This window comes from Musca vetustissima, unplaced genomic scaffold (genome assembly GCF_032173495.1).
Source record: "Musca vetustissima isolate MV318-11 ecotype Yass unplaced genomic scaffold, APGP_CSIRO_Mvet_v1 utg40789, whole genome shotgun sequence".
Taxonomy (NCBI): Eukaryota; Metazoa; Arthropoda; class Insecta; order Diptera; family Muscidae; genus Musca; species Musca vetustissima.
Window position 1 is genome coordinate 174273 of NW_026875964.1, and position 12065 is coordinate 186337.

At 31.6% G+C, this 12065-nt stretch overlaps 1 protein-coding gene across 1 annotated transcript; it reads right to left on the minus strand.

The window, feature by feature from the left end:
* Positions 1 to 2290: 2290 nt before the first annotated feature.
* Positions 2291 to 8040, minus strand: LOC133338503 (activin receptor type-1). The gene is made up of 10 exons (XM_061546671.1): positions 7971 to 8040; positions 7448 to 7598; positions 6882 to 6957; positions 6592 to 6811; positions 5913 to 6136; positions 5631 to 5845; positions 5335 to 5557; positions 5071 to 5258; positions 4618 to 4843; positions 2291 to 2440 (listed from the first exon to the last, which is right to left on the minus strand). The coding sequence occupies exons 1-10, from the start codon at positions 8035 to 8037 to the stop codon at positions 2291 to 2293; spliced, it is 1740 nt and encodes a 579-aa protein (XP_061402655.1). The 5' UTR covers positions 8038 to 8040.
* Positions 8041 to 12065: the final 4025 nt, after the last annotated feature.

The window sequence follows — 12065 nt, forward strand, 5'->3', positions numbered from 1 at the left end:
ATTTTTTTTCCAACCAAATTTTCTTTTATTTGAACCCATTTAAGTCTACCCTCAATATTCGTCTCATGTTAAAGGGAGCCCCCATATCAAGGTACCCCCCAATATTCCATATTTTTGTATTTTGGGCATTTTTTCCAATCAAATTGGCTGTAATTTGGTATTTTGGGTTCTCATTGTATAAAACATCCCCGTACCAAAAACTGGTAATATCGACCAAAGTTTGAGAATATATCCCAAATGATGGTACCCTCAAATATTCTTTTTTTATTTAGGGCCTTTTTTACAACCATATTGGCTGTTATTTGATATTTAGGGTTCGGATTGGGTGACAAATCTCCGTTCCAAAAATTATTAATTTTGAGTACCCTCAAATATTCGGTATTTTTAGGATTTTGGGCACACTTTTCAACCAAATTGGTACCTAAATTTATTAAAATTATTAATATTGACCCAAGTTTCAGGATAGACCCCATAATATAGTACCCCAAATATTCGATAATTTTAGGATTTTGGGCATTTTATCCAACCAAATTGACTGTTATTTGGTATTTTGGGTTCTCATTTGGTGACACATCTCCGTACCAAAAATCATTAATATTGATCCAAGTTTCAGGGTAGCCCCCATATAATGGTACCCCAAAATATTCGATGTTTTTGGGATTTTGGACACGTTTTTCAACCGAATTGGTTGTAATTTGTTATTTTTAGTTCTCATTGAATGAAAAATCTCCGTACCAAAAATTATTAATATTGACCCAAGTTTCATGGTAGCCCCCATATAAACTTACCCTCAAATATTCGGCATTTTTAGGATTTTGGGCACGTTTTTCCGAACAAATTAGCTGTTATTTGGTACTTTGGGTTTTCATAGGGTGACAAATATCCGTACCAAAAATTATTAATATTGACCCAAGTTTCATTGTACCCTCCAATATTCGTTATTTTTATATCGCCCATAATTCCCATGGCCAAAAAATTTAAATCAAATTAAAACACTTTTTTGGCTCATTATCTTATTAACTCATTACAACTAATGTATTTTATTGTTGTTATTATCATCATTATTATTAATTTTTAGTATTACTAATCTAAAAAAAAATTGTATATATAATTTTTAGTTTCTTATATTTAATACTAAATTGAATTATATACTAATTTGTTTTTTTCGTATTACTATTATTAACATTATTTGTATTGAAAAATAAAATAATAAAAATAAATTTTCTTTGTACAGAAGTAGTTATGAATACATTTGTCAATTCTTATTATTTTTAAATTAGTAGTTCTATATCAAATGTATCAAATATGTATTTTGGTTGATATATGTCTATACATATATTTCTATTTAATACATATATATATAATTCTATATGTTGAAAATTATAATGGGGTGGTAATATGCAAAATGAAAAAATGCTGTGTTATTGATCACAACTCAATGAAATTGGATTTTTGAAAATGGTGATGGCACATGAGGAATTAGTGTATGTATGTAGTGTAAATAAAGTAAATATAAATGGAAGTAATGGAATAAAGCTGCAACAAAATAAAATAATAATGACTATGGTCTAAGACAGCAAAAAAAAAAATTGTTGGCTACATATTTCAGTTTTCGTTTTTTTTTTTACAAAATTTGTAAGGCATATATGTGTGTTGTGTTCGTTTTTTTTGTATAAGCTTTAAAAAGTAAAGGCACTATTTACTTTTTTAATAGTATTTTGTTTTTGTATAAAGAAGGCCAATTATTATTAGTTTCCGAGTAAGGCAAAACATGATGATAAAATAAAAAAGAGGCAATATTGGCACCAATATTGTCAGCATTAGCTCTAGATGCCATTTTAAGTGTTTTCCATTTTAGAAACTGTATTTGTTTTTCTTGTGTATCTTAAACATATTTGCGTATAATAACCTGATTATACTCATTTTTTCTTCATTTCAATTTTTCTTTAATACTTTTAAAAAAAGTATATCCTAATTGAGTGTAAACTATATAACAGTATAAAACGTTATTATTATTATTATTTAAATATTACACTTCAAAAAAATGTATATGTATGTGTGTGTAGTACTTATGATAAAATTGCATTTGTTTGTTTGTGTGATTTCCTTAAGAGTTTGAAAATGTTTTTGTTTTTTTTCGTATTCTTAAATTTGTCTTAAACGACAAATGAATGATGATTTTCTATTTTACAAACTGATAACTCTATGCATATAGATACAACTTACAAACATAAATATGTGTGTGTGTATTTTTGTAAACCTTATGGTTTGTAGGTTTAGCATTTGAATCTCAAACACAAACTTCATCATAGTCAAGACGCAATTTTTCATCTGCGGAAGCCAGTTTGCTAATAGTCTTTTTTATACGCAAAGCCGGTAGTCGTACATTGGGATTTTGATGCCAGCATTCTTTCATTAGTTTGGACATACCTGCCAAAAGCTGAAAAAAATAAAATGAAAAAGATAAACAATTATTTTGTGAAATTGATGAAAATTTTCTCTAGAGCCTTCGCGTCTAATGGAGTCCATAAATGTTTTTTATAACCCCACAGAGATAAACGAATATGTAAAAGTTTCTGACGCACAGCAGCATTTTTCTATTTCCACACTAAATTTTTAAGTGCAGTATATCTAATTGTTCTGAATTAAAAAAGTGATTAAAAAAACGTCCAACGATTGGAGGGCTGATCAACAATTTGTTACCACAGTTAATGTTTTCATTACGTGACCACCACTCTCAAGGAACATATTTTTTTTAATCCTCGCCTATGTAAAAAATATTTTTTTTTTTTTTAATTCAAACCTAAGAAAAAATATGTTTTTTAAAAATCCGCGTTTAACTAAAAAATATTTATAAAAAATCCACGCTTAAGAAAATATATTTTTTTAATCTACGTTTATTTCTATATATTTTTCTTAGGTGTAGATTTATTAAGAACTAGCATATGCCCGCTACTTCATTAGCGAATGTGGGTAATATTTAAACATGTATTAACATATTATTTTATTTTCACAGAAAACTGCATATGTCAGAAAAACTAAACAATCCACACATTAATATTGATCATAAATTGAATTTGTGTACCATTTAATACCAAATTTCGCCTGCAATTCAAATTGTACTAAATTTAGTACACATTAGTACAAATTTTTAAAACTTCCTACATATCTCAATCTTACACCATAACAGCGATTCTAAATCCAAGTTTCATGATTCCAACGCCATCGGTTCACCCACAATTCAAATTGTACCAAATTTAGTACACAGTACCAATTTCCAAAACAAGTTTCAGGATTCCAACTCTATTGGTTCACACACAATTCAAATTGTACCAAATTTAGTACACAGTAGTACGAATTTCTAAAACCTCCTTCTTACAACAAACCTACACTCCCATATTGACCCTAAATCCAAGTTTCAGGATTTCAACTCAATTGGTTCACTTGCAATTCAAATTATACCAAATTTAGTACACTGTAGTACGATTTTCTAAAACCTCCTACATACCCCATCCTTACACCCCCACAATGATCCCAAATACAAGTTTCAGGATTCCAACTCTATCGGTTAACTCACAATTCAAATTGTACCAAATTTAGTACACATTAGTACAAATTTCTAAAACTTTTACATATCTCAATCTTACACCTCAACAGTGATCCTGACTCTAAATTTCATGATTCTAGCTCTATCGGTTCACCTAAAATTCAAATTGTACCAAATTTAGTACCCATAAATATTAATTTCTTAAACTGAATCCTGAGTCAGGATTCCTGACCCCAATCACATACCCCCCTACAGTGATCCTGACTCCAAATTTCATTGTACTCGCTCTATCGGTTCACCAAAATCCAAACTGTATCGATTATAGTACGATTTAGTACTTTTCGTATACATAAGTAACAAATTTCCAAAAATACGTTCATATTCCAATTCTACACTCCGACGGTAATGTTTTTTTAAAATTCCAGGAATCCAGCTCGATTTGTATCACCAAATTAAATTTGTACCATATAGTACTTTTCGTACCCATGAGTACACGCTTTCAGAACAATCTCCTTAAATAAACCCTACATCTTAACCCCTACTCGCATTCTAGATTTCAAGTTTTTAGCTCTGTTCATTCACATGCTACGAAATTGTACCAAATTTAGTACATTTTAGTACTTTTGGCATACATATAGTTCGAATGTCGAAAAAACTCTTTGCTATATATATTCTACACTCCATCAGTGACCCTCATTTAAAATTTAAGAGTTCTAGCTCTACCGGTTCGCCAAATACAAATGGTATCACATTTAGTACAAGACTTATCTGTCACCTTTGGACCAAGAGTAAATATATATATTTTTTTAATCAAGGGATATGAAAATAGTATTTTTAAAAAATCCACGGCGAAGAACTTATATTTAAAAAAAATCCTGATGCGGTTTATGAGTTTTTAAAAGATTCACGTCTAATGCGACCTATGAAAATATATATATATATATATATATATATATGGCCATGGAGGTAATATATAATTACGAAGGATGTCAGACTATGCTTCAGAAGTATATATTATGTAGTCTACTCCAAATTTTTATATATGTGCTAATAATGTATACAAAACTTACCGGATCTGAACTCCATCGATTTGGTATGGACGGTCGATAATTATCCACACATACAACTTTACGCATATCTTCAAAGCTTGGATCGGATGGTACCACATCGTAAAAGGGTACTTTATATTCTTCAGCAATACCACACGATATTGTACGTCGGCATACCTCCCATATAACTAAACCTAGGGCATATATATCGGTACGTCTTAAAGCCTCAAAGTTGTGCATATCAATGCTGGAAATAAAATTTAAAGTAATAAAATATAAATAAAGCATAAAACAAATACTATAAAATAATACATTTTACAAAAAATGCAGTCGAAACTCGATAATTTAAAATATGTTAGTTATTTTAAGTAGTTAGTTATTGAAAAGTCTTTAAATCCTTTCCCTGGTCCCTTAAATTTTAAATTATCGACAGTCGATTGTATTTCAGTTTTTTTTTTTTTTTTTGATTCTCACCTCTCATCCAATACCTCAGGTGCCATATAACGTTTTGTACCAACTTTTGGATTATTACCCAAATCTAATTTTCCCGTAACATTCGAGTGCATAACGGCTAGGCCAAAATCAGCAATAACACATGTACCATTTGGTTTGACCAAAATATTTTTTGATTTTAAATCACGATGAGCCATAGCAGGTTTACCCTGTAAAGTATAAAAATATATACGTAGATTAATAAAAAATTCTTATCGGTTTAAAAAAAAAGAAGAGATCATTTACCTCGGTGCCAAATATTTCAGTGTGCAAATGTACCAGACCATTGGCAATGGAAAGGCATATTAAAATCATATCACGATGACTTAAGGCATTACGGTTCAAATGATCAAATAACGAGCCATGGGGATAATAATGGGTCAATAACCATAATTGTGTACAAGAATTCCTTGATGTCATATCGGAGCCAATGAAACCCAAAATGTTTTCATGACGCAAAAGAACGGTACTACAAAAAAACAAGAGTAAACAAAAACATTTAGATTAATAAAGAATTGAAGAAAATATTGCTGTATTCGTACCTATAAATTTCAGTTTCACGTTTCCATGATTCTTCGTCACGACTGAAGAAGATTTTAACAGCAATATTTTCACCATGCCAATGACCCCTCCACACTTCACCATATTTACCACGACCAATACATTCCACAAGAGTAACTTGTTTTGCCAGTGTCCGTTGTATTAGCAATGGCATGCCGGAACCTGAACCCGATGTTACTGAATGTTGTAAATATTCCTAAAAATTAAAAAAAATAATAATTTATAAATCATATATTCAACAAATATATAAATTTTTATATTACCCTCAGTGTACTATCACCGGCACTGGTAACACGCAGCAATTCATCATTGACCAAATACGAATCGGGATCCTGTTTGGTTCTGGAATACTCTAAACGTTTACGATGATTACGTCGTATGAAATAAAATGCAACATAGGCCAATATCGAAATAATCACAAAGGGTCCCAATATAGCAAATGTCATTTTCATAATGTTGCTGGTGTCCGCATTTAGTTGGGTTACTTCTGTAAATAGGAACGTGTAATAAAAATATTAATACAAGTTTCGGAGTAGCCCCTATATAACGGGTCATTGAGTGACAAATTTCCAAAGGTTCCCCTATATAACGGTATACCCCAATATCCCTTTTTTAAGAATTTGTGTATTGCATTCAAGTGTGAGAAGGAAAGTATGAGATAGTATCGATGACTATAGAGATCAAAAGATATATTATGTCTCAAAGTTGCACTTTCCCAACCACTTTAGGTTTCTAATTATGCTGTAGATTAGAGCAGGTTTCGTTGTTGAGAAGGAACTATGTTCAACTCTAGAGATGTCGTCGACTTTCGATTTTTTCCGGTCCCGCGATTTTTTTTTTTTTTTTTTTGAAACTCTTGCTAAATACTCTGTTCCCCTGCATTTTCTAATATAGATATTCGATAGTATGTAAATAAATTAAAAATTAAATTATTTATCTTACCATCGATTGGTGGCGGTAGCTCTGGAAAATCACCATCATTACAATAGTCTCCCGTGCAGCATTCCAAATTGATGAAAGTCTGTGTATTACGTTTACGTGGTCCACCAAAATTATTACCCAAATTGTGATTACAATAAAGGGGAATTTGTTCGGGAGACATAATACAACCACGATTAACCCTTTCCTCGCCAAAAGAATCACGTATACGGGATTTGTAACACTATCAAAACACAATCAAATAGATAAGATAAAAAAAGGTTGATTGAAGCGTGTGATCGGATTTAACAAACCTGTATAGCATTCTGGCACATGTGGGCATGTTGGGTTGCATTGTGACATGGTGCATCGCATGATAAACATTTAAATCTGTAAATAGTTAAAATGGTATTAAAATATTTTTTAAAAAATTAAACGAATAGGTACATGGGAATAAACAAAAATTCAATTAGGATATGAATGTATAAGAACCAAAAGAATATCCATCATATTGTTGATAAACAATAATAAAAAGAACAACAAAAAAAGAAAACACCACTTCTGTAAAAAATCATAACAAATCACGACCAAATGGAACGGAAAACAATATATGGTCCACAAGAAATTTGCAATGTGGGTTACCTTCTTTTCATGCGTCTTTTGGCCTTTGAATGTCTCCTACATAGGTTTTGTTTTTTTTTAGCGTAGGTTGTAATTATAGTTTCATATTTTTTTAATACGGATAGAAAGGGGAAATATATAGCAATAAAAAATGCAAAAATATTAAGAGATTTTTTAGCAATAATCATTTAGCTTTTTTTGACTGATATCCCGGCTATACCGAAATAATAATGGAAAAAATCACTCCGCCGCCACTTACCTTGGATGTGGTGGCTGTATTGAATTTTGTGCAGGCACAATTGGAAATTCTTTACTGTTTACTGCATGATGTTGTTGTTGTAGTACTTCAGCTGCCGTTTCTCTATCCATATTTTCTTGATGCTCGTCCAATAAGCGGCCACTTATTTCACCTTTAACGAGAGATCGAATATTTTTAAATACAACAAATTACGACTAAATATCATATCACATAGGTCACATATAATTGTTTTCAAACATCAATAATTACGAAGTTCAATTTCCAAATTCTATGATAATAATTGCTGCATTTTTACGGTCTGTTTTAGAACACAAACAATATACACACATAAACGCGAGACGACAGACACCACACATACACCACACCAACAAAAAACAATTTGTGTGAATCGGAGGAGAATGAAAAAAAGAACACTGATTTTTCCTTTGCCCACAATTTATTTATATTCCAGGGAAATTTTATTTTATTTCATTTTATTGTTGTTGCTTAATATTTTCCATCACTTGCATTTTTGTTTATATACCTTTTACATATTTTATATTGATTATACAAATAATGAAAATAAAAATAATCCACTTTATAATCGCCATTAGGAATAGGGATAAATAAATCGACTTTCGACTAATCGATTTATCGACCATGAATATTACATTGCCATGTTTTGGCAATGAACGCCGTTAATAAACGTCTTCGCATTATTTGTTATATGAAATACAACCCTGTTGGAAGGGGGGACACAAGGACAAGTCAAAAGAAAATTACATATTTTTAATAAAAGGCGCCATTTGGATTATCAAATTAATTTATTAGACATCAAATAAAAGACGTGTTTTATTAAAATGGGTAATTATATACTGGGTAATTATTACGAAATCAACTCGATATAAATTGTCAGTTCCATAGGCGACAAAATTTATGTACAAAAATTATGTACAATTATTCAAGGTAGGCCATATCAACTTATAAAATACAATTTTTTTTTCATACTGTGATAAAATATTAATATATTCGTTTTGACGTCTGACATAATTTTGTATGTATGTATATGTTTCAAAATATGATTTGACAGCAAACTTTATACCCACCTGTGCTTACTGGCCGACCTTATATAGGCCTTGTCATATCATTTTAACAGATGCAAAATTTCATAATGGCCTCACGACATGTACAGTATTCACATATGTACAATTTGATAGTACAAATGGGATAATGGCTTGTGAATCAAGCATTCAAACTGAGTCCAAAAGGAATGTCACAAAAAATCCAAATAACTTGATGTGTGGCCAGGCAGTTCACCATAACTAATAGATAACAAAACAACAATAAGAAAAATGGATGTGGATAATGACAATTTTTACGGTGAGCAAAATGAAAAAAGGCCCGCTTTTAGATGGGTGTATTATGAGGAGAAAAAAGAAGTGGTGATTCAAGTGGTGTAGATGTGTGTATATATATGTACAATGTACATATATAGTGCAATTATGTCAAATATGAGTGGTTGTGTGTGTTTGCGCGAGAGTAACAAGAATTTAGAAAAGCAAACTCATTCATAAGGTTGCAAAAAATGGTTACAATATAAAAAATATATTTTTGTTGGGCTGCCCATTTTTTTATATTTTATCTACCATACGTAATATATAAAGAGGCGATGGCGGAGGAGGAATGGTCTGCAATATGTTTTTGGGGCTCAATGAAATGTTATCTTGATTTTTATTGTGTGTTATTTTTTCAAACATCCATATGTTTGTAACAAAAAGAACCAGAAATTTCTTTTAGAATATTAATCGATTTTCCGCAGTTATAGAATTTATTTAAAGTAAACGGCGTTGATGTTACGACGATTATCGAAAGAAGAAGAAGAGCAGCACAAGTCAGTCATGTTGCCGAGTTGCTTATTAGTTTTTTGTTAGAAAAAAATAATATATACACTTGCTATATGTGTGTGTGAGAGTAGTTGTAGTGTATATTTGTTGTTGTTTGTTTATTTAAAATCGTGTTCCATTTTTCTTTCTGTTTTTTGCCGGAATAAACGGAATACTACAGACGCAGCAGCAACAACAACAAAGACGTCACATAAAATTCATGTTTTTTCTTGTTGCAGCAGCAGTGTTTGTCAAAAGAGAGACAGATAACAGGTTTTGTTTTGTTACCTTTGCATCTCTCAGTGTTGATTGTTTACCTGACTTGGCAGTGATACGTGTGGTGTGCATGCATGTGATGTATTTATTTCTCTGTCTCTCTCGCTCTGATCGTTGATCTCTTGTTATTATTAGAGGGATTTAATTAATGATTCATTGTAAAACCGTTAAAAACGTGGTTTTCACTACTGAAATGGAATTGTGTGATATGGATGGTAATAGCGTAGAAAGTAATGTGGAATTTCTTTTATTTCTTAATTTAATACACTTAATTAAAAAATTATTTTTTTATCTAGAAATTATGAACCAATAGGAACAAAAATAGGAGAATAAACACAGGGAAGGATGTAATCGAGGATCATAAAAGCTAGTTAAAACCCATCGAAAATGGATGTTATTCAGTTGAAAAAAATTTCTAAGACACTGGTAGTCCATAGTATATAGGGTGTTATTTAAACCGCCTTCATATGTTGGCTTGTAAAAATGCGGGTAATTGCTGCTACTAAAAATGTGGTTGATTGAAAATGTAACGGTCAGTATATGAAATTGGTAGATTATGCCAAAAAATACGGGTACAAGTAGCAATGCATAGCCAAATTAGCAAAAACTTCATGGTAAATTACAAATTTCTTTTATTATAAAAATGTTTAAAGTCTCCCATATTTTCCAGGTAGAAGCAAAAATATGTATTTAATTCTAATGAACCTTTGTTCAAAACCCGATTGACAATCGTTTTGGCAAATAACTTGCTAATAATGAACAATAAATTGTATAGTTTTAATCAAGCGACCAAACTGGTGTCATTTGTGGCTACATCTGTTTTGGATTAGGGTTATATTACCTAACACTGGATAAAATTTCAAAATCCTGTTTGGTCCGTGGACTAATACTCTTCAAAAAAAAAAAAAAAAAAAAGCGCCGGTCCTTTAAAAAACTAAATATTATTTAGATAGAGAAAGGCACTGGTGCAGGATAGACAGATAACAGGTTTTGTTTTGTTACCTTTGCATCTCTCAGTGTTGATTGTTTACCTGACTTGGCAGTGATACGTGTGGTGTGCATGCATGTGATGTATTTATTTCTCTGTCTCTCGCTCTGATCGTTGATCTCTTGTTATTATTAGAGGGATTTAATTAATGATTCATTGTAAAACCGTTAAAAACGTGGTTTTCACTACTGAAATGGAATTGTGTGATATGGATGGTAATAGCGTAGAAAGTAATGTGGAATTTCTTTTATTTCTTAATTTAATACACTTAATTAAAAAATTATTTTTTTATCTAGAAATTATGAACCAATAGGAACAAAAAATAGGACAGAATAAACACAGGGAAGGATGTAATCGAGGATCATAAAAGCTAGTTAAAACCCATCGAAAATGGATGTTATTCAGTTGAAAAAAATTTCTAAGACACTGGTAGTCCATAATATATAGGGCGTTATTTAAACCGCCTTCATATGTTGGCTTGTAAAAATGCGGGTAATTGCTGCTACTAAAAATGTGGTTGATTGAAAATGTAACGGTCAGTATATGAAATTGGTAGATTATGCCAAAAAATACGGGGTAACAAGTAGCAATGCATAGCCAAATTAGCAAAAACTTCATGGTAAATTACAAATTTCTTTTATTATAAAAATGTTTAAAGTCTCCCATATTTTCCAGGTAGAAGCAAAAATATGTATTTAATTTAATGAAACCTTCGTTCAAAACCCGATTGACAATCGTTTTGGAAAATAACTTGCTAATAATGAACAATAAATTGTATACTTTAATCAAGCGACCAAACTGGTGTCATTCGCGGCTACATCTGTTTTGGATTAGGGTTATTACCTAACACTGGATAAAATTTCAAAATCCTGTTTGGTCCGTGGACTAATACTCTTCAAAAACGTGCTGGTCCTCTAAATGAATATTATTTTTCAATCCACTCCTGTTTCATCTTCTCTTTAAAAATTCCCTGTTCGGTCATTGATAGCGATTGTTCTCTCACCGACTACCGGCGCTAAGCACACCGCAGGCAGCCTTGAATGCGATCTTGAATCTCCAACCACTGGATTAAATTCCAGGCTGCTAGATGTACCATGAGGCTCCGAGAAACGGATGCTGAACTATGTTAGTTACGTTAGTATTCTCAACACAAAGCCAGGTTGTGATTTCTTGAGGAGAAGTAATCACATTAGTCACTATATTCCCCCTCATAGAGACTTTAATGACATCAGAGTAGGTTTTCCTAGTAGGGAATACTGGACTAGTGACTTCTTACCTCTGCCATTACATTTTTCACAGACGGGTCAAAGATAGAGAAAGGCACTGGAAATCTACAACTTATATAAACTTAACAATCTTTGTAGCGTTTTCAAGCAGAAATCCTTGCAATCACGAAAGCGGCCGAGATATTCAAAACACTTACTGCCGATACAATGGTCGTGATGAGTATGAGCAATACGACGGTTGGCTTGCAAGGCCAATAAACATAACC

Bases quoted from the DNA above. Each gene is read 5' to 3' on its own strand.
- LOC133338503 (XM_061546671.1), bottom strand. From the start codon at position 8,037: ATGGCGATTATAAAGTGGATTATTTTTATTTTCATTATTTGTATAATC. The intron at 6,812-6,881 runs GTTTGTTAAATC...GTGTTTTGATAG, and splicing joins TGTGCCAGAATGCTATACAG to TGTTACAAATCCCGTATACG. The intron at 6,137-6,591 runs GTAAGATAAATA...TCCTATTTACAG, and splicing joins GCTACCGCCACCAATCGATG to AAGTAACCCAACTAAATGCG.